We start from the raw sequence: 22,414 nt of genomic DNA, 5'->3' as shown, positions 1-22,414 counted from the left end.
TCAAAGTTTCTATGTCCATCGACATCAACTTAGTTGACTTCTTATGCGTATCTATTTATTGAAATGAGCAGCTTCCATGTCAACGTTGTTGTCGTGACTAGTTCCATGTACACTGTGAACAACTTCTTTCACATTAACTTGCTCTTGAACCTTAGGAACATCTTCGTCAGGAGAATCATCTCCTTCAACAATTATGGTTTCATCGTTTTGGACATAGGTATCAAGGTGTGTAGAGATAGGTGATGCTTCAACCACTTCGGTCTTTTTGATTTGGTAGTAGTCGTCATGGTCTGTTGAGCTTTTCCAATCACCGGGAGAATGAATCTCGGTCGTATGATCTTCTTGAGCTTTCAGATTAAACTTCTGGAAGTAATTATCATCAGCATGATCATTGTTAACTCTTCCGTGCTGCATCTTTTTTTTTTTGTTTTTTTTTACTTCCACTTCGGATGCTCAAACTCTTAGTGTTGGCTATGACACAACAAAAATCTCTATAAATAACACTTCTTAGCTTAGTAGTGTGTTCTTTAAGTAGACAAAAAACTATTCCAAAGTAAAAGGAAAGGAAAGATAAGATTAGCATCTTATTCCCTGTGCACTATCGTTGCATGTCGGTCGGTGTTCTACGGCATGCAGTTTAAAGGACTAGTGGAACAAGAATTGGTTGGTTGTAACTTGTTTCTTTTAGTTGGACAAAACAAACAGTACTAGTGAGACGAGCTTGAGCCCAGTGGTACTGCACAGTAGTTCTCACTAAAAAAAAAAGAAAGATTTTTTGGGGACCATGGTTTTATTTTGGGTAAAGATATTAGAAGTAAATATAGGTCACCCCTTATCTAGATATTTATATTAATACCTAAATTACCCTCCTGATTAATTTTGGGTGATGATTAGTTAGTGTTAATAATAGTTAGTGTAATGATTAGTGAGATGATTAAGTTAAAGATAACTAGTGAGATTAAAAAATCAGATGGTTCTTTTTTTAAAGAAGTAGAATTATTGAGAGAGTAAAGTTAGAGAAGATGAAGAAGGAAAACATGAAAAACGATGGATTTTACCAACCACAACCGGAGGAAGGGGTATTTGGGTACCCAGGTACGCTTCAAACTTAGATAATGTTGGTTGAATTGCTCCAAACTTTCAAAAAAAAATGAAATTTTTTATTTAGATTTGGGCCATATGTCAATAACATGTAACCGAACACACCTGAAAGTGTAGTTCGGTTACGTTTTCCAAACACGCAGGTTACTGAACTCGCTCGTTAATGGAGGTTTTGGTCGTACGGTGTAATGTTTGGTTACCTAGGATAAAATGGTAGGTAACTGAACTTTGAACTTAACAATTTATTTGGGTACATCTTGTGTGTTCGGTTAGTTCGCAAACTTCAACGCAACCCAGTTCCCAACCGAACTGCAGGTTAAAAGTAACTTAGTGTTAGAAGTTCGGTTGGTTCGCAAACTTCAACATATTTTGCGAATCAACCGAACTGGGATTATATATGCGTATATGCAATTAGGCAAACGTTCGGTTACTACGGAATTTATTTCTTGGCGAATTAGGTAGAGTTCGGTTACAAAGAAAACTTAACATTTTTGCGAACGAACCGAACTTGTGGACTTCTCATTATTTTCGTAAACTAAAGTTCGGTGATATCCTTATTTTGCGAAGGAACCGAACTTATGGACTTGTGTTGTTCTGATACAAGGAGTTCGGTTAACAGTATTTATTTGCGAATCAACCGAACTCTCAGTTAGGTTAAGAAAAAATTAATTCGTGATAACCGAACTTTTTTCTGGAAAAAAAAACCCTCCATCAAACCTCTCTGCAACTTCCATTTTCAACTCATTTTAATGATTACTTCTCATTTATTCAACCAAAAGACGAATGACAAGTAATGGGTTTGTGAGAATATCTTTGTTAATGTTTTAAATTAAGCTATATATATAGTGGTGGTGGTAATCAGAGGTGGTGGTGGTGATAATCAGAGGAGGTGGTGGTGGTAATCGGCGGTGGTGGACGGTGGTAATCGGTGGTTGGTGGTGGTGATAATCGGAGGTGGTGGTGGTGGAAATCGGCGATGGTGGGAGGTGGTGGTGGTAATCAGCGGTTGTGGTGGTGGTGGTAATCGGCGGTGGTGGGCGGGGTGGTGGTGGTGTAATCGGTGGTTGGTGGTGGTGATAATCGGAGGTGGTGGTGGTGGTAATCGGTGATGGTGGGAGGTGGTGGTGGTTATATATAGGTGGTTATTGGGTTGGTTTTAAATTAAATTAGGTTAAGGGTAGGTTAGTCATTTCAATGCTTTAGGACACCCCTTATAACTATAGGGAAGGTGGCCTAATAAAACCATGGTCCCCTCAAAAAAACCATGATCCCTAAAAAATCGTTCAAAAAAAGAGAGGGGCGGCGGCTGGGGGTATTTTAAGGGAGCACGGTAAAAGTAAAACTAAATAGGGAGACGAGCTTGAGCCCACTGGTGCACGGTAAAAAAATGAGAACGGTTAAACAAAAAAAAAAAAAAAAAATCTTCAAAGTAGAGCTTATTGAGTTTTGAATTGCTTAAAATACATGCCAAGACAAGTTTGAATGGGTTTTCTATTCTTAATCTTTTCTTAACTAGGAAAGAGTTTGTATGTATGATAACAAGCGTATTGGCTGTAAAATTGGTCTACAGATGCATGGAGAGAAGGTTTTAGGTATGTGGTAATCACAGCATCGTTTAACTTTGGGTATTGCGGTTTCAGGTAACTAGTTTCTATCAATCTTTAAGATTTTCTTGCAGTGTTTCTTTTTGTGTTTTGAAATTTCATAAACAATGGTAAGCATTAGAAGAAAAAACCTGCTGGGGAAGAGGAATGGAGGTAAAAGTAGTATTAATTCCCATAGTTCTGTTATAGGCAGTAGCAGTACTACTTATGTTGTTGATACTGTTGTTTCTCGTGTTAACGGTAATCACAACAATGACGATATGCTTAATGATGATAGTGTTGGTGGCAATGATGTTGATACAACACTCAGAATTACCACCACCATCGAGGCGACTATTTTTGCCAATACATCCACCAATAACGTAGAGAAACTAGAGAGCGGCGATAGAAAGAAAACCAATAAGAAACGGAAAAAACCAGAGAGCAGCAAGACCAGTAAGAAACGCAACCATAGCAATGGCAGGATTAGTAAACCACTACCACCAGAATTAGTACCAGAAGTTCCAGTGCACTTACAAGGCATAATCAAACAATGTTATGGTGCAGAAGCGGTACCATGCTTCGTAATGGAAAAGACATTGCCTGCTACTGATCTAAATTCGAAGCAAGGGCGGTTATTGTTCCCAACTAAGAAAATTGCTTTTAAAGATATGCACTGTTGGATAGATGCTAATACCAAGTATGACAAGGAAATTGAATACAAGCCTCGGAATGTGAGAGTTTTGGACCCAAAGGGTGATTGGCATGATGAGATAGACTTGAGGATTTGGACATCAGGATGTGGTAATAAAATTTATGTGCTGACCGGAAAAAGTTCATGGAATCAGCTTGTCCAAACTAATGGATTTAAAGCAGAGGACGTTGTTATAGTTTGGTCTTTCAAAATTGAAGAGAATCATAATCATGGCAATGGGGATGGTAATCGACCTGAATTTTGCTTTGTGATTGCGAGGAAAGAAGAAAATTAGACACAATCAAGGAACCAGGCCGGACCAGTAAAAGATAAAACAAGCTGGTCAGTAGTTATGAATTTTGTGAAAGATATTTTTTCTTTTTTCCACTTCTTTTTGCTGTTAGTTTTGATTCTTTTATAGTGAAAAGACAATCTGTTGAAATTTTGAGAACACACCCAAAAATTTACACATTGTGTCTCTGGAGAAGTTCTTCTCAAATCTCAACAGAAGGCTGCAGAAGTTGCGCCTATCAATGGACACTTTTCTTAGCTAGTTTGTGTACCAAAATTTATCTGTTGTTCTTTGGGTTATGATTATGGTGCTTACTTCCTAGCCCTTGGCACCGGCAGCCAAGACCTGGTTCAACCCAAGAATTGACAATCCTTGCAGTGGTGCCTGAGTCAGGTGTAACTAGAATGTACAACAAGAATTTCAACACAGAAAAAAATTGGAGCGCAAAAAAAGAACCATTCTAGGTTGAATAAGAATGCAGAACAAGAGCAAAATACAATTGATAATAGGTTTCAAGATGTAACAACAAATTGATGTCTGAAATCTTCACAAACAAATTGATTAGCAGTCACAACAGGTGACTCTTTTCAGCATACAAATTTCTATATATAAAGTCTTCTTATTATAAATGAATTCGATAAACCAAACACAATAGATAGACATAATTTTTCTTGAACCAGAAAAATGCTCTACTAATAACTTTGTAAGAAAACTTAGTTCATGCGATATTTCTAATCTTCGTAATTGTATAGTTCATAAAGCTTACCACACCCATCGATGGTAGACTCCCTCCTGAATCCCAAGCTGTTAGCCATACGCTTGTATGAAGCAATACCATTCTGCTCATTAAGAATGACTGTTGCTCTATCAAGTCCTTCGACGATTTCCTTGCAACTTGCAAGAGGACTCTTAACAAGTACTGCTTCACACTTCTGGTTCTTGTGTTGTTCCAAGACCTTTATCATGTAGTTTCCTTTCTTGTCTGTCTTCCCATAACGAGTGAAGACCACTGGCAGGGACTCAACTTTCCTGTCTCTGCATTCAATCTTGACCTCAGCATCTACAATTCACAGAAACAGCAACAAATGGTTAATTTGGTGAACCAACATCGCTGGATCTAAATGTCAGGCTAACCAATAACATGCCACATTCCACAGAACTTTCAATTTAATTACAATCTATCAACATTCTCTCTGGGATTATCACCGGCAACTACTATGATGAGATTCCCAACATTATAAACACCTTACTCCACTGTCGGAGTTTCAATTGAACAAAAATACTCAAATCATATCATCCAAGCAATCAAAGTTCAAAGTGTCCAATCCAAGGCATTAAAAAATGTTATCCAAAGTCACACTAAGTAGATCCAATTTTGCCTGAGAAAATGAAAAATTCATGAATCCAAACACATGACCAGATCTATTGACACTAATTAAACTAAAACCACATAAAAAATCCATAGATCCAACCCATCCAATATATTCCAAATTACAGGACATACTAGTTCAAATATTTAGGGTTAACTCAAAGCAGATCTAAGAATATATATTCTACAAATGAGTTTGAAAATCAAAAAATAAAAAAAAACGATAATTGATTTCACCAGTTAGTATTATAGTACCTGCAACGGGGGTGGAAAGTGGATGTTCACAACCAAGCTGACAAGTATCACAGAAAACATGACCATAGACTTCATAATGTTGTTTCTCCTCCACTGGAGCATATTCACCGGCAATCAGTGCAGGTAACAGGACACAGAGTGCCAATACAATCAAAACTCTACTAACAGCCATTTTTGAGAAGCGGAAGAAGAAGATGAATTTGATGAAGATTTGTTGGAGAGACTGTGAATTGAAATGTGAGAATAAAGGAAGAGTGAGTGAGGGTTTTATATTTAAAAAGGAGGAGAGACAAAGGAAAGTGGAAAAAATGGATGAATGATTGAGATTCACATGGGATGGTGGATGGATGGGGATATTAAAACGCGTCATTGCCGGGTGAATACGGTGCGGTTAATACCGCACACTACAATATCCATCTGTAATCAGTCAATTCTCAGTCCCAAAATCATACTCCTGTTTTTTTAAAAATAAATTCAATTTAAACGGAAACAATATTAAAATTGGTTTAATTTTAAACCTCCGCCCAATTAACTAGGCAAAGAAAACCGCCCGGCTTGACCTGTTTATCATTTTTGACGTTCATGACATACATATATTCTATACGATTCACTGATTTTCATCCAGTTGTTTTTGCCCGATTTTTTATTTTCATATAACCAAGCAAACACGTAACATATTCGAGACATTAGTAAAATGTTTTTGATCAATAAATTGAAATACTGACACTTTATTTTGATTCTAGATTAATTTGTCATTTAGATCATAAAATAATCAACCGCTGAGTTAAGCTCACCGACTTTCCAGTATTTAAAGTTTTTTGATCCGTTCTACCAAGACACCGACTGTAATCAACTAACCAAATGGTCAGCCCACAATAATTTAAATTTTAAGAGGAGGAATATTTTGAAATAAAGCACCCACCTACAGTGAAATGAAATGTTTTTAAAAGGAAAAAGGAAAAGATTAAGAAAGCAGCACATAAAAGAGACCGTTAGCTCATTGGACATTATTTCTCCTCTCGGTCTGACGCCATGAAAATTCACACAAAAAACAAACACGTACATGTAAAGTTTGCGCGCAAAGGGGAAAGGCATGTGTCATTAATATTAGTGATCAAACACCGGAATCTGATGTCCTAATAATATGTTTGGATATCATGTATAGAAGTGTCTCTCTTTTTCGGGAAGTAAAAGTTAGAAGTAAAATATTTCTTATTTTCGAGAAAGTTAATTTCTTTTATTTTTAGAAGTCATTCTGAAAGTATGTATTCAAAACTAATTTTTGACTTTTCTACTTCCAGGCTTAATAGTGAATGGTTTTATGGAATTATTAGACGTGATACTTGGAGTGTGTGCGGCTACAACACACAACATCAGTACATGAAACTACATTCAAGTCCACATCAAGCCAAGTCCAAGTTTGTTCCTGTATATCAGTTGTAGTTTGTTGTAAAGTCCTAGTTTTGTGCTATAACTTAGTCATGTAGACTTCCTAGTCTTATGTTGTAGTCTTATCTGTAAACTCGTACAAGTTGTTGCATACCTCTTATGTAACATGTATAAATAGCAGATGAAATAAAACTCTGTCTACACTGTTGTGAGACAATAAACCCATAACTTAGAATTCTTGATGGTATCATCTTGATCCATCCTAGGACCTATTTCAATCTCTTCCGCTTATTCAAAACTCTGATTTCTCACAATGGTGGAACATGTTGATCAATCTCCTCCTCCCAGCCCTAATCACATCAACGTAGAAAATCAATCCAATCAATCTTCAGGAAATTTTCGTTCACTAGATCCCTAGGTTATCCATCCCAGTGATAATCCGGCCACAGTTCTCTTTTCTCCTCTATTGCAGGGAGATAATTATGGCTCCTGGGTTCGAGGGATTACTAAATCCCTAAATGCCAAAGGAAAGCTTGGGTTTGTGGACGGTTCTCTCCCTCCTCCAAAAGATGAATTGCAGTATCAGTGTTGGAAGCGTTGCGACGATCTCGTTGGCAGCTGGCTCCTCAATTCCTGCCAACCAGACATCAGGGCTAGATGCTGATATGCCCCTTCTTCCCATGCGATATGGAAAGATCTCCAGGTGAGATTCTGCATATCTAATGCACCTATATTATTTCGCCTCAAATCTGCTATAGCTGCTATTTGGCAAGAATCAATGTATGTTTCTCTGTATTACACGAAAATAAAAACTTTGTGGGATCAATATGATTCTCTTGTGGTTGTCGCCGAAGTCTGTATTTGTGGCGCTGTAAAGTCTCTTCTTGAACGACTTGAGCGTGACAGAGCCACGGAGTGTCTCCAGGGCTTACATGATCGCTTTTCTAATCTCCGAAGTCATATCCTCTTGATGGATCCTTTTCCCACTGCTCTGCGCATCTTCAACATGGTGCAGCAGGAAGAAGAAGAACAACACATCACCTCCAGTCCTCTTCCTGCCATTGAAGCTGCTACTCTCAACACCAACAGACATCAGTCTCAGTCTTCTCGTGCATCACCACCAACTCATCACAAACGTCCTCACCCACATTGCGATTACTGCAATCTCCATTGCCATATCCGTGATCGGTGCTACCGCCTGCATGTTTTTCCATCATCCTCTACAACAACACCTACTGCTGCCAACACTACTGCAACTTCGGAACATCAACTTATGCAACTTGCTGCCATTCCAACATTCTCAGCTGAACAATACAGTCGCTTACTTTCCCTCATCAATCCTCCAGGAGAAGATGCACCGGTTGAACCTCGCGTGAATTTTGCTGGTAAGATTTTTAATACTTTCTTTTATGAACCATGGTTTGTTGACAGTGGTGCTACTCACCACATATGCAATTCATTATCATATTTTACATCATATACTCCTGTTAATACTCTTATTCAGATGCAATTGCCTGATGTCACTCTCTCTACAGTAAAACATATTGGTGCAGTTGTCTTCTCACCAACTTTGAAGTTGTCGAATGTTCATCATATACCCAACTTTAAATTTAATCTTCTGTCAGTCAGTTGACACGCTCTTTAAATTGTGTTGTCATTCTTACACACAATTCTTTTGCTTTTCAGAACCTGCTCACGAACAAAGTGATTGGTCAGGGTGATTTAAGTGGGGGTCTTTATCAGCTCCGAGTCTCTGCATCTCCAGCAGCACCGCCCAAAGTTTTCCTTAATAATGAGACGTCCTTCAACATTTGACATTGTCGTCTAGGACACCCTAGTTTAGAACGTTTCAAATTTCTATGTAACTCGCAGGATTATATTCAGTCTTCTTTTTCCAGTACCTGCGATGTATGCCCTATGGAAAAGCAGACTCGTCTATCATTTAATAAAAATAGTATTTCTTCTACTCGATGTTTTGAACTTATACATTGTGACATATGGGGTCCCTTTTTCACCACATCTACTACTGGTGCAAAATACTTTCTCACTATTGTTGATGATTTCTCTAGATGCACTTGGGTATATCTTATGCGTACCAAGGGAGAAACTTGCAAGTTTATCAAATTCTTTTCTCGTCATGTTATTCCTCAGTATTCTCATAAACTAAATACTATCTCAACTGGTAATGTTTTACCTTTTTTACTAGTTCTACAGCGTTTACAATCCGATAATGGATCTGAATTTTATCCAAGGAATTCCGGACTTGGATGCATGATAATGGAATTCACCATCAGAGAAATTGTGTCCATACTACACAGTAAAACGGTATCGTCGAACGCAAACATCGACATTTGCTGACTGTTGCTAGAGCACTTCGATTTTAGGCAAATCTGCCAATCACCTACTGGGGTGAATGTGTTCTAACAGCAGCTTATCTTATCAACAAGATGCCCACTCCAGTTCTCTCAAAACAATCCCCTCATGAAGTTCTCTTAGGTAAACCACCTAATTATCGTAATCTTCGTGTTTTTGGTTGTTTATGTTATGCTAGGAACACTAAAATTCTGCATAAATTTGATGCTCGGGCCAAACCAGGTGTATTCCTTGGATATCCATATAATCATAAAGGTTTTATTGTATTAGATCTTGACACCAAATCTACATACGTTTCTCGTGATGTTACCTTTCATGAACATATCTTTCATTTTAAAAATGCCAAAGTTTCTACTACTGATTTTTTGAAACCTGCAGCTCAAGAAGAGTATTTTTTTGATGATATTACTCCTTCCTTTTCACAGTTTCCAGCAGCTCATCCACTGTCGAATCCTAGTATGGAACATATTCCGCTTCTGGAATCTCCTTCACACGTAAGTACTTCTTCACCTTTGTTTCATTCGTCAGATGCTAATGACTTATTATCTTCCAGTATTGACGCTCATTCTCATACATATCCTGGTACTTCTAGTACCGACTCTTCATTAATACCTACAGTGGATACATCTCCAGTTCCATTGTGTAGGTCGACTAGAGAACATCATCGTCCTAACCATCTAAAGGATTACATATGTTCAGTTCAAAAATGCACAACTCAGTCTGCATATCCCATCACAAATTATATTTCTTTTGATCATTTCACTCCGCAACATCGTGCATTTCTTTCGTCTGTTATTTCCAATGACGAAACACACACTTTTACGGAGGCTATGAAAAATCCAAAATGGCGTGATGCCATAGTAAAGGAGCATACTTCTCTTCTCGATAATGATACTTTCACTATCACTACTCTTCCACCTGGCAAATTTGCCGTTGTCTGCAAATGGGTATTTAAAATCAAATATCATCCTGATGATACAATTGAACGCTATAAAGCACGTCTTGTTGCCAAAGGGTACACCTAACAAGAAGGTATTGATTATCACGATACTTTTTCTCCTGTTGCTAAACTAGTTACTGTTCGTGTTCTATTATCTATTGCTGCCATTAATAATTGGTCTCTTCATCAACTTGATGTTAATAACGCCTTCCTATAAGGTGATCTCATTGAAGATATTTACATGAAAATTCCTCCAGTATTCCAGAAAAAAGGGGATAATCGTGTTTACAAACTCAATAAGTCTTTATATGAATTAAAGCAAGCTTCTCGCCAATGGTTTGCTAAGTTTTCTGCAGCTCTTCTTAATGCTGGCTTCACTCAATCTCGGGCTGACTATTCTCTTTACTTTTCATTCTGGTGCAGTTTCTATTTATGTTTTAGTTTATGTTGACGATATTGTTATCACAGGAAATAGTGATTCTGCTATTCAGGACCTCAGACATAAACTTGAATCTCAATTTTCTTTAAAGAATCTTGGTCGTTTACAATATTTCTTGGGCATTGAGGTATCTCACTCTCCCAAAGGTATTTTTCTTTGTCAGGGCAAATATATTAGGTAGACTTGTCCATCTCCGATGAAACAACATCTTAAACTTCTTCCCTCTTCTGGTAAGCCTCTACCTGATCCTAGTGTTTATCGTCGACTCATTGGTCGACTTCTTTATCTCCAAGTGACTCGTCCTGACATCACTTGTTCGGTTAACTATTTAAGTCAATTTATGCAACAACCATGTTCTGATCACTTGGATGTTGCACATCGTGTAGTCCGTTACCTTAAAGGTTCCGTTAGTCATGGAATTTTTCTCTCTGCTTCAAGTTCTTTGTCTCTATCCGGCTATACTGACTCTGATTGGGCTGGCTTCCCAACAACTCGACGATCAATGACCGGTTATTTCACCGTGCTAGGTGATAGTCCTATTTCTTGGAAATCTAAGAAACAGACGACAGTTTCTCTTTCTTCCGCTGAGGCTGAATATCGAGCTCTTGCAAGGCTTACTTCTGAACCACGATGGTTACATTATTTATTTAGTGACCTTCGCATCTCTATCCCAAAACCTATTCCAATTTATTGTGATAATCAAGCTGCTATTCATATTTCTGAAAATCCAGTTTTTCACGAAAGAACTAAACATATTGAAATTGACCGTTATTTTTGCACGTGAAAAACTGCTATATGGTCTCATCAAGCCTACTTATTTGCCATCTGCATTGCAACTAGCTGATTTATTCACAAAATCACTGGGAGTGGATCATTTTAGACGACTAGCTAGCAAGTTGGGTCTTCGTCCAGATTCTCCTCCGACTCCAACTTAAGGGGGGGTTTAGACGTAATACTTGGAGTGTGCAGCTTCAACACACAACATCAGCACATGAAGCTACATTCAAGTCCACATCAAGCCAAGTCCAAGTTTGTTCCTGGATATCAGTTGTAATTTGTTGTAAAGTCCTAGTCTTGTGCTATAACTTAGTCATGTAAACTTCCTAGTCTTATGTTTTAGTCTTACCTGTAAACTCGTACAAGTTTTTGCACACCTCTTATGTAACATGTATAAATAGCAGATGAAATAAAACTCTGTCTACACTGTTGTGAGACAATAAACCCATAACTTTTAGAATTCTTGAGGAATGACATCCAAACAGGCTATAAGCATACCATTCAATCAATTCATATACCGCACTAATAATATCTTGTTGACTTTCCTTAGACATCAATGCATTGTAAAAGCAGTGATTAATTTGTAGAAGATAGGATGAATGCAAGGGCCAGCGGGTTCCTTGGTGTCATTGCCAGTTTATTGGGTCCATTTGGTTTTTTGTTTTCACATATTGGCCCTGTTTGGTCTGCTAACCTATATAAATCAACATGTGAGAACTACCACCACACCAATTTTTTAGATTTTTTCCACTGTCAAACCCACCGTCAGAAAAGTTTCCTCTCGCATCCATTTTCTCGGTGAAAATTTCTCCCACACCCATATTTTCTAAAATTTTGTTTTTCGTAGATTTTTTTCATTTCTTCGTAAAGCGAGAGGCAAAAAGAGGAATTAATAGATGGGAGATCGATTTGGAGAAACTGATGAAACCAGAGAAGGTCTTAATGCTGATTTGGGAAGGTTTGAGGTAGGATTTGACTGAATTGAAGACCCTTTCGGCAAATGAATTCACTCTTAAATCTGTAGGTGTCGTTAAATCACCAAAAATCCTGTTTAATAATTGGGTTTTTTGGGTAAGGAAGGTATTTAGGATTTGTTGTTTTTGAAAAATCAGAACGTAATTCATTGTCAATTTCACTATCGATTCTTCAATCGGATTTAATTGAGTATGTATCTAATAGACCGTACTTTAAGCAAAACAGTGATAATGGTGATTGATGGTTGCAGCTGCCAGTGACAGTGAGGAGTTGAAGCTGTGGTTATCGTGATGATGAGCTATAACTGAGTCGCTGCTGTTGTCGGTGATTCAGGGAGATGGTGATGACCGGTGATGTTATTTCGATGGTGTTTAGATGGTTTGCAGTTAATCTCAGAGAATGGAGGAAGCTGTGGAAGTGGTAATGATCCTGATGGTGCTCGGATGAGACATCAGAGATGATGGCAGCTAGAGGTGTTTCTGCCATTGATACAGTGACCAGAACCAATGGAGGAGGTGTGACTGTTGTCACTGATGGTAACGATGTTAAAGAATAAATGGTTGTTGTTATTCGCGATAGAAGTCAGGGAAGTTAAGAATGAAATGGGTTTGGTGTGCAGTAGTGCATGACTGCTTCAGTCTGTAATTGATTGATCACTCAGCAAAAAGGAATTAAAATGACAATTTCTAACCAGGCATGATACATAAGTAACATAACAAACAAAATGAAAATCTCATGTTGCTGATTGAAGGAAGCTACAGTTCTCATGATAATCCAGCCAATTTTGGAGCACCACATCCTTTTAACTGATACCCTTAACATTGATTATTATAGAAACATTGATTCCTTTTAGCTGGATTTTCACTTACATAAATAATGATGAGATGGTTCATTTCTTTCTGGGTTTTTTGCAGGAACAAGAGGTTGTGCATGGAGGAAGTAACATTAGTAACAATGACAGTAGTAGCAGAGTTGGAGTGGGGGAATCAAACCACTGCATCATCAGTGGAGGCCCGTGTTAGAGAGCATTTCAGAGACTGGAACTTGAACCTCACAAACCATGCATTATGCCCACCACAATACTCTACCCCCATTACCCACCACGACTTCCCTTGCTTTCACCATCATCATCATCAGTACTCTCTCGTCTCTTCAACTCAGTAGTTATCAACCCCTAAAAATTTCACTGATTTCTTTTTTCTTTTTAGTTAAAATAGCTAGGAATGATGTAATATCTAGTGGGATGATGGGTTTTGTACCTCTACTTGTATTACCTTTGACATTTAAAAGAAGGCAAAGGAGATGGAAGTGTAAATGGGTTTGGTGTGCGTGTGACGTGCATTTAAAAGAAAATGGAGGTGTGAATAGTGATGCATAACAGGTTATGCATCTACAAAATTTGTTGCATAACTTGTTATGCATTCTTGAAATTGGTTGCATAAAACGTTCTGCAGTTTTTTTTTTTTTGCATAACTTGTTATGCAGTCCAGAAAACGGTTGCATAACACGTTATGCAGCTTCTTTTTTCTTAGTATTGAAACCAACAAAAAATAAGGTTGCATAATTTGTCATGCACCTACAATAATATCTACATAACATGTTATGCAGTCGTGAAAATGGATGCATAACCTGTTATGCATCCGAAAATATGACTGCATAATGCATTATGCATCGAGAAAATTGTTGCACAATCTTTTATGCATCGAGCAAATAGATGCATAACCTGATATGCATCCGTAAATATGGATGCATACTGCATTATGCATAATTTTTTTATGTACGCACTAAAATCAACCAAAACAATGGTTACACAACTTGTTATAAATGCATAACTTTGTTATCCAAATGCATAATTTGTTATGCAGTGGAGAAAATGGTTGTATAATTCGTTATGCGTCTGCAGAATGTGTTATGCATTTTTTTTTGGTGGCTGCATAGTAGTTATGTATCAAGTTTTCGAAAATTTTGCCTAAAATGATGATCACCTCGGATTTTTTCGTGAAAAACAAAAAATTGATATTCTTGTTTGTACTCGTTGGCGTCGCTCTCTTAAAAAGAATTCCAACGATATAAAATTTTTAAAATTACAAGGCGCGGATTTTTAGATATGTTATATCCAAGTTGCGTTGCCAATTATACCCCTGATGCATAACCCATCATGCGGATGCATAATCTGTCATGCAGACATTTTTAATAATTTCATATAATTATGAGTGTCACGGTACCTAAAATTAGTTGTGGCCCTAACAATGTGAATATTATTTTTTTTGAGCGTGCGCCTGATTTTCCCAGTCAACATTATATGTTTGATGAACGTTCACTTCCAAAAAAAAATTCAACTCATTTGTGCCAGGCAAGTGATGGTGGTTTACTTCATTGATAATAACTAATGCGGAAATCATATAGACTAGTAGTCTCTACTACGAAGCTCCACATACTGGAAAGCTGAAAACCACTTGCTAGTTGCTACGTACAATATGCTAATCGGGTATAACGTACCTGGACCACATTTCCGAGAATGTCAATGAATCAAATTGCAGTAGAACAAAAATAGTACACCAGAAATTTAGATTGAAAAGCAACATAATAATAGTTGTTTTCCCTTGATAATTAGTAAAACTTAAACACAAATATGAATGAGTCACAACAGGTGACTTTTCCCAGCTAATTATAGATAAAAAAATCATAGTATATGAAATAAGATCTTCAAGAATCCGGTGCCACTGCGGCGCTGCAGGATTTTGTCACACATAATGTGAGCCTCTTGATCTTGTTATTCCCATTACACAATCTAGTAAATATTGACAAAAACAAAAACAAGAACATGATCTGCCGTAGTACAACTTTACTAACTACAAAGCCAAACTCGTTCGAGGATGTTCATCCACAAGAATTTCTTCGTCCGGAGACTACCAATAAAAAGCATACTAATAAAATGGGTATACCTAGGTGATGCGACCTCTAGACATCAGAGTTGTACTGCAGAACAAGACCGGCACAGCCAGCGACTTTGCTATCCTTTTTGAACCCTAAGCTGTTAACGTTACGTTTAGGTGATGTTTCTTGTAACCCGTTGTTGTTGGTAACGATGGCAGTCACTTTGTCAAGTCCTGGAACGATTTTCTTACAGTTAGTCTGAGGACTGCTCACGAGGACTGCAAAACAGAAATCCTCTTGATGGTCTTCTCTTACTTCAATGGTAAATCTCCCGTCTTTGTCTGTAACTCCCTCTCGCTTGTAGTTGATGCGGAAATTTTTATCATCTTTGCATTCAATTTTCACTTTAGCACCTGCATAAACCAAAAAACCCAAAAAAGAAAAAACCTAGCTAGTTAGTAAGCCATTGAGGTATACTTCCGAGACCGACTAGCATAGTTGAATATAGTTGCATGCATGTTATAATAGATATATTGTATGTACCTGCGATGTAAGTGACAAGCTTGTGTTCGCAACCGAGATGGCATGTGTCACAGTATACACGACCGGTGACTTGGTAAGGTTCCTTGAGTGGAACAGCCTCAACAAGTAGAGCAGGAAGGACACAAAGTGCCAACAAAATCAAAACTCTTGAAGATGTCATTCTTGTTTGTTTGAGAGTGAAAATTTGCCTTCAAGAATAGACAAAGAAATTATTCTTTTTGTTTGTTGCTGATGATGATGGTGACTTGAAAGTGAAGTGATGTGGGGTTTTATAAAGATGTGAATTTAGTTTAAGAAGAAGAGGTTTTGAGTTAATAAATGTACTACTTTACTGATCGAGATTTGGAGAAGAGATGTCGGTGATCAGTATTCACATGACACATGCATGTCAAGATCGAGATCGAGTCTAGTATGGCGCGAAAAGTTGCATCAAAACTCAAAAGCCCGACAACAACTGATGGACCATTCGTACACATAAAATGTTACAGGGTGAGAAATTATTAATGGTTTGGTTTTGGGTTGCATTTTAATTTTTTATCAAAAAATACCAGCATAAAAAATGAACAAAATAGGAATGGAGAAGTGGGGCATCGATCCCCATACCTCTCGCATGCTAAGCGAGCGCTCTACCATCTGAGCTACATCCCCTTGATGTGAGTACCTTTGAAATTATTTTAGTTAAATGAAATTTACATGTATAGGTCAAAACCTATAAATTTGTCAATGGAGTTTCAGTCTCATTTCATGTTATGTCTTTGTGGCCTTCTCATTGCAATACAACAACATTCTGAATTTTCTTCGGCTCCCAAAGTGAATTTTGTTCTACTCAAGTGTTTCCTTTGAGAATCATCTTTTTTTTTTCCTCCATAAATAGGACCAATGAGGAATCAAATGGAAGAAAAAAACAATGAAGCAGCTACCACTGCTAGTTCTTCATGCTCAACGATTCAAAATCCCAACTGATAACTCTGGACTTCAGATTTACTTGGCCGATAATAATGTGACAGATCAAAAACCCATTTTTAATAGGGTGCCATTTTTCAATGAATTTTTCCTATTGACCGATCAAAAAAAATAAAATAGGGTGCCATTTTTCCAATTTTCTTAAGCATAACAAGGTTGCATTTGTGATTGAAACGGAGAGATTGAGAGAGACAGAATATAGCAGTTCCTAAATTTGGATGCCGATCTGCAATTAGAGTATAACAAAGACAATGTGCAAGCAAAATACTGTATGTTAAATCACAACATGAAAATCGTTGAGTTTTTCTCTTAATTTCTTAATCTGTAAAAGCTGAACAAAGTACATATTGAATGAGCCACAACAGGTGACCTTTTTTTCCTACTGTAAAAAATGAAAAACCAAAGATCTTTAAGAATCCGTATGACTGGATTAATTGGTCTCACATGTATAATGTGAACCTATTGATCTTTTTATTCCCATCGAATAACCTAATAAACGTAAACGGCCACCACAACAACACCACGACATTACTTACTACAAAGCAAAATTCATTCGAGGAAGTTCATCCCCAAGAATTTCTTCGTTCGGATTTTCTGGCTATTAATTAATCATCAACTGAAAATTAATACCCAACCAAAATCCTTAATGGAGAACTAAAATTGACAAGAGAAAATAATACTACTATTAATAACATGCACTGGTAACGTGTGGTTCGATCTCTAGACATCTGAGTTGAAGAGCTGAACAAGACCAGAGCAGCCAGCGACTTTGGTATCCTTTCTGAACCCCAAGCTGTTGACGTTACGTTCATGTGATGGTAAACCGTTGTCGTTGGTAAGAACAGCAGTCACTTGGTGAAGTCCGTCGACGATTGTGTTACAATCGGACTGAGGACTGCTGACGAGAACAGCAAAACAGTAGTCATCTTTGTGGTCTTCTCTTACTTCAATTTTATATCTTCCGTCTGGGCCTGTAACTCCGGCTCTGCTGTAATTTATGTTATAGTCTTCATCATCTTTGCATACAATCTTCACCACAGCACCTGGACATCACATACCAAAAACTAATAAACCAAAAACACTATGGACTCACTGAGTCACTGAGACTTACAATTGTAACTGTTTATGACTAATACTGACAAGCAGCGCTATAGTTAGGGATATATATTTACCTTCGATGTAAGTGACAAGCTTGTGTTCACAACCAAGATGACAGGTTTCACAGTATACACGACCATGGACGTGATAAGGAAAAACGAGAGGACGAGCTTCAACAAGTAGAGCAGGTAGGACACAAAGTGCCAACAAAATCAAGATCTTTGGAGATGCCATTGTTCAATGAATATTTACTAAAGAGCTCCAAGTAAGAAAGATGATTGATGTTGTTGTTGATTGAAAGCGAAGTGATTGGGAGTTTTATATAGAAAGGAGTTTAGCTATGGATCAGTGAAGAGATTTGAGTCATTAATGCATACAGAGCCACAGAGGTTTATTGAGAGATGTGTCGGTGATTAGAAATTTTTTGATCGGAAAAGAGAAAATATATTAGAAATGAAGAATGTACAAAAGTCTACCCAAATAGACTAAAAGAAAAGGAGTAACAGACTAGGCACTGAACAAGATAAGTTATAAGAATAAATTTTCCCAATCCGTCGTCACTGAACTTGAGAAGTTCACATGAACTCTTTTCCCTGCTGCAGAAGACCAAAGGAGAATTAAGGTTTTAGCCTCAGTACCTAGGTCATCATCTGTCTTGTAAACGTGATTGACATTGAATATGCGGTTGTTTCGTTCAGTCCATAAACACCAGAATATAGCTGCTGGGATTAAGCTCCAGATGTAATTTCCATTGGAAGTGAAATTCGGGTGATACCAACAATTAGCCAGCGACTTAATATTCCTTGGCGTGACCCAAGTGCAACACGAACTTGGGAGTAATAGTGACCACACCCTGAAGGCAACCCTGCAATGAAGAAAAAGGTGATCTTGTGTCTCATCATTGCAACCACAAAGCGCACAGAAGTTATCTACTGCCATTCCTTTGCGTAAGAGCATATCCTTCGTGTTTAATTTCCCATGAACCAAACTCCAGACGAATATATTTACCTTAGGAGGGATCGACGTTTTCCAAACGAACAAAAGTGGGAAATTGTCGACACCCGCAGACTCAACCAGTTTCAAGTATAGGGTTTTAATAGAAAAGACACCCGAAGAATGCAAGGTCCACCTCCTGGTGTCCGTTAATCCATCAAGGATAGGCGGGGAATCACCAACGATCGTAAGTAGTAAGGCGTATTCATCAACCTCAACACCAGAAAGTACACGTTTGAAGTCGAACTGCCAGCTACCGTCACCAGATCTCATTTCAGCAACTTTTGCATTTCTATTTCGACAAAGCTTGTAAAGATTAGGGGAGACAGTAGCTAATGGAAGCAGCCCACACCAGACATCATTCCAAAAAGAAATTTGTCTCCCTGAATGCAAAAATAAGGTAGAATTTTCTCCTACTAACCTCGCAGCGTCAGCAATCACACGCCAACAAGAAACCCCGTAAGATTGTGAAACTTTCCCCGGTAACCAAAAGAGAAATCAGCACCATACTTATCTTTTATTATCTTATACCAAAGTTAATCTGTCACAGAGAAATGGTGATGGAGACAAACTGGGAGGATTAAAGGATTTGGTTCTGTTTTGTGTAAAAAGAGATTGGGCATAAGTTATATTTGGATTTATGAAGGTTGTGTTCTGTGTGGGTTTAGGGTTTTGTGGTGATGGTTTAGGTTTTGAGATGGAAGTAGAGAAAGCTAAAATGGATTCCAAAGCAGAAGACAATGCAAACCATCCCTCATAACGCGGACCAGATGGAATGAAAAAAGATACAGAGTTTGCTTTAGGATTTGGATTAGAAAGATGAATATGCAAATAGTATCCGTTGACATTGCATTGTTTGGTAGCAGTAAACCAGTTTTGATTGTCTACATGTTTCCAAACCTGTTTTCCTAGATCCCCATTAATAGCAGCTTCATGAAGTAATCTTTGTAGATCATTAGCCAGACTACATGTGAAGGATCCGTAGATTCTACCATGAGAATGAAACTCTGTAAGAGTTATAGATGAAGATGGGATGGTTTTACTACAGGTAAATCTAAAAAACTTCCGATCAATCGTTATAAAACGTTGTTCAGAAGCCATAAGAGAAAGATGTAATGGATTGGAACTAAGGGAATGGAAGAACTAAGGGAATGGAACTGGAGACCTAATCACTAACAGGGATGAAGAAACTAGGGTTTTGGAGAATGGAGGAGAGAGACGGTGTCATTTTGTTGTTGTTTAAATCCTATTACTGTTTTGATAGTGGATCATCATCTTATCAAGAGAAGCATCGGTGATTAGAAATCACATGCCGAGAGTGTTGTGGCGAACAAAGCTGCGTCTTATTGGGGTGACTACATTTAATTTGCTCTCGTGAGGTTCCATGAAGCTGAAAATCTTGCTTCGCTCTTATTTCTCCAGTCTCTAGACTCTTTAATGCTGAGATATCTCTAAAATTGTAATGCAATAAATTTCTCCTACAAAAGTTTCATAGCCAACCAAATTAAAAAGTGAAATTCTAAGCATGTATTGCCGGAAATAGACGCGTATCTTAATTCTGGTCCATGGTAGTGTAAATTTCGGAAAATGATACAACTAAAACCTGACGATATCAGCTGAAATCCATACCGTTTTCGAGCCATAAACAACCGAAAGTTTACGCGAGATACGTTGACTTTACATTCACGTTCAAATCTTAATAGTCAATGGAGTACGGAAGCTAAGTTAGGCAGGGTCAAAACCCATAAATTTGTCAATGGAGTTTCAGTCTCAGTTCATGTTATGTCTTTGTGGCCTTCGGGTTCATTGCAATACAATTAGTAACAACATTCTGGATTTTCTTCGGCTCCCGGAGTGAATTTTTTCCTTTTCGGCAAATATTTTTCCTCCATAAATAGGACCAATGAGAAATCAAATGGAAAAAAAATGAAGCAGCTACCACTGCTAGTTCTTCATGCTCAACGATTCAAAAACCAACTGATAACTCTGGACTCTACATTTACTTGAACCGATAACAAGGTTTCATTTGCTACTGAAACGGAGAGATTGTGAGAGACATAATAGAGCAGTTCCTAAATTTGGATACCGATCCGCAATTAGAATTTAGAATATAACAAAGACAATGTGCAAGCAATATATGTTGAAATCCAAATATGAAAATCGTTGTTTTTCACTTATCTTCTTAATCTGTAAAAACTTTAACAAGTACATACTGAATGAGTCACAACAGGTGACTTTTTTTCTACTGTAAAAAATGAGAAGTAAAAGATCTTCAAGAATCCAAAACATATGATGACTGGATTAATTGGTCTCACATGTATAATGTGAACCTATTGATCTTTTTATTCCCACTGAATAACCTAATGAACATAGACGACGAACAACAACAACATGACTGCAACAGAACCAGCACCAGCAGCATTTGCTACACATACTACTACTCACTACAAAGCAAAATTCATTCGAGGAAGTTCATCCCCAAGAATTTCTTCGTTCGGATTTTGTGGATATTATTTAAAATACCCAACCGAAATCCTTAATGGAGAATTAAAACTGACAAAAGAAAACAATACTAATAACATGCACTGGTAAGATGTGATTCCATCTCTAGACATCAGACAAGTAGTGCTTCTGAAGAGCGTCGCAGCCAGCGATTTTAGTTTTCTTCTCGAACCCCAAGCTGTTGACGCTACGTTCATGTGATGGTAAACCGTTGTCGTTGGTAAGAACAACGGTCATTTCGTGAATTCCTTTGACGATTTTGTTACATCCAGAGTCAGGACTACTGACGAGAGCAATAGTACAGATCTCATCATGGTGGTCGGTTAGTACTTCAACACGATAATATCCACCTTCACCTGTAACTGCTTGTTTGGTGTATCTCGTTTCATAGTTTCCTCTATCTCTGCATACGACCTCCACCACAGCACCTGGACATCACATACCAAAAAAGGAAAAACAAAATTAAAACCCATTGGATAAAGCATTATACTGACTGCAACATATTGTTTTTGTTTCTGACTTAACATTGACCAGCAGCGGTAGTCAGGGATTTTTACCTTTGATGTAAGTGACAAGGTCGTGTTCGCAACCAAGCTGACATGTATCACAGTATACACGACCTTTGGCGTGGAAAGGATATTTGAGAACGGTACGACTTGCTTCAACAAGTAGAGCAGGTAGGACACAAAGTGCAACCAAAATCAAAACCTTTGGAGATGCCATTTCTCAGGGTGGGAGTCAGAAGAACTGCAATGAATACTTGATAAAGAGATCGAAGGAAGAAAGATGATTGATGTTGATGTTGTTGTTGTTGAGACTTGAAAGCAAAGTGATTACGGGTTTTATATAGAAGTGACTTTAGCTATATGGATTGGAGAGGATCAATGAAGAGATATTGAGTCATAAATGCGTACAGAGGTTTATTGAGAGATATGTCGGTGATTAGAAATCACATGCCCCGAGAGTAGTGTGGCGGGCATAGCTGCGTCTTATTGGGTTGACTACATTTAATTTGCTCTCGTGAGATTCCATGAAGCTCAATCTTGCTTTGCTCTTATTTCTCCGGTCTCTAGACACTTTAACGCAGGCATATTTCTAATACAGGAATCAAAATTTTGTTAACTCAACCGATTATGATAGTCTAAACACGTAGATATGTGAAGTGTATTTTAACAACACTGATATGAGGAACTGCAGGAAAGAGGCTTATCTAAATTTTCGTTCATGGTAGTGTCAAGTTCAGAAAATGAT

At 37.8% G+C, this 22,414-nt stretch overlaps 4 protein-coding genes and 1 non-coding gene across 5 annotated transcripts; all 5 read right to left on the bottom strand.

Annotated features, from left to right (window-relative positions):
• Nucleotides 1-4,106: 4,106 nt before the first annotated feature.
• Nucleotides 4,107-5,614, bottom strand: LOC113325879 (anther-specific protein LAT52-like). The gene is made up of 2 exons (XM_026573745.1): nt 5,295-5,614; nt 4,107-4,730 (listed from the first exon to the last, which is right to left on the bottom strand). Exons 1-2 carry the CDS (start codon nt 5,464-5,466, stop codon nt 4,402-4,404), a joined length of 501 nt encoding a protein of 166 aa, XP_026429530.1. The 5' UTR covers nt 5,467-5,614; the 3' UTR covers nt 4,107-4,401.
• Nucleotides 5,615-15,148: 9,534 nt separating this feature from the next.
• On the bottom strand, nt 15,149-15,767 carry LOC113325866 (pollen-specific protein C13-like). Its single transcript, XM_026573733.1, has 2 exons — nt 15,608-15,767; nt 15,149-15,477 (listed from the first exon to the last, which is right to left on the bottom strand). The coding sequence occupies exons 1-2, from the start codon at nt 15,765-15,767 to the stop codon at nt 15,149-15,151; spliced, it is 489 nt and encodes a 162-aa protein (XP_026429518.1).
• A 415-nt stretch (nt 15,768-16,182) lies between these two features.
• TRNAA-AGC lies at nt 16,183-16,255 on the bottom strand. Its single transcript has one exon. It is a non-coding gene; the product is annotated as a tRNA-Ala (tRNA).
• A 653-nt stretch (nt 16,256-16,908) lies between these two features.
• Nucleotides 16,909-17,940, bottom strand: LOC113325815 (protein DOWNSTREAM OF FLC-like). The gene is made up of 2 exons (XM_026573684.1): nt 17,743-17,940; nt 16,909-17,613 (listed from the first exon to the last, which is right to left on the bottom strand). The coding sequence occupies exons 1-2, from the start codon at nt 17,900-17,902 to the stop codon at nt 17,291-17,293; spliced, it is 483 nt and encodes a 160-aa protein (XP_026429469.1). The 5' UTR covers nt 17,903-17,940; the 3' UTR covers nt 16,909-17,290.
• Nucleotides 17,941-20,813: 2,873 nt separating this feature from the next.
• On the bottom strand, nt 20,814-21,997 carry LOC113325809 (protein DOWNSTREAM OF FLC-like). The gene is made up of 2 exons (XM_026573679.1): nt 21,721-21,997; nt 20,814-21,591 (listed from the first exon to the last, which is right to left on the bottom strand). Exons 1-2 carry the CDS (start codon nt 21,884-21,886, stop codon nt 21,269-21,271), a joined length of 489 nt encoding a protein of 162 aa, XP_026429464.1. The 5' UTR covers nt 21,887-21,997; the 3' UTR covers nt 20,814-21,268.
• Nucleotides 21,998-22,414: the final 417 nt, after the last annotated feature.

Source organism: Papaver somniferum, unplaced genomic scaffold (genome assembly GCF_003573695.1).
Source record: "Papaver somniferum cultivar HN1 unplaced genomic scaffold, ASM357369v1 unplaced-scaffold_0, whole genome shotgun sequence".
NCBI classification, from domain to species: domain Eukaryota; kingdom Viridiplantae; phylum Streptophyta; class Magnoliopsida; order Ranunculales; family Papaveraceae; genus Papaver; species Papaver somniferum.
The sequence above is the reverse complement of the archived record's forward strand: the minus strand, read 5'-3'. Positions and strand labels throughout refer to the sequence as shown.

What these genes read in the sequence shown, in the direction of transcription:
- LOC113325879 (XM_026573745.1), bottom strand. Translation starts at nt 5,466, where the DNA reads ATGGCTGTTAGTAGAGTTTTGATTGTATTGGCACTCTGTGTCCTGTTA. An exon ending in ACTTTCCACCCCCGTTGCAG is followed by an intron (nt 4,731 to 5,294) that starts GTACTATAATAC and finishes TGTGAATTGTAG; the next exon opens with ATGCTGAGGTCAAGATTGAA.
- LOC113325866 (XM_026573733.1), bottom strand. Translation starts at nt 15,767, where the DNA reads ATGACATCTTCAAGAGTTTTGATTTTGTTGGCACTTTGTGTCCTTCCT. An exon ending in GCTTGTCACTTACATCGCAG is followed by an intron (nt 15,478 to 15,607) that starts GTACATACAATA and finishes TGGTTTATGCAG; the next exon opens with GTGCTAAAGTGAAAATTGAA.
- LOC113325815 (XM_026573684.1), bottom strand. Translation starts at nt 17,902, where the DNA reads ATGGCATCTCCAAAGATCTTGATTTTGTTGGCACTTTGTGTCCTACCT. An exon ending in GCTTGTCACTTACATCGAAG is followed by an intron (nt 17,614 to 17,742) that starts GTAAATATATAT and finishes TGTGATGTCCAG; the next exon opens with GTGCTGTGGTGAAGATTGTA.
- LOC113325809 (XM_026573679.1), bottom strand. Translation starts at nt 21,886, where the DNA reads ATGGCATCTCCAAAGGTTTTGATTTTGGTTGCACTTTGTGTCCTACCT. An exon ending in CCTTGTCACTTACATCAAAG is followed by an intron (nt 21,592 to 21,720) that starts GTAAAAATCCCT and finishes TGTGATGTCCAG; the next exon opens with GTGCTGTGGTGGAGGTCGTA.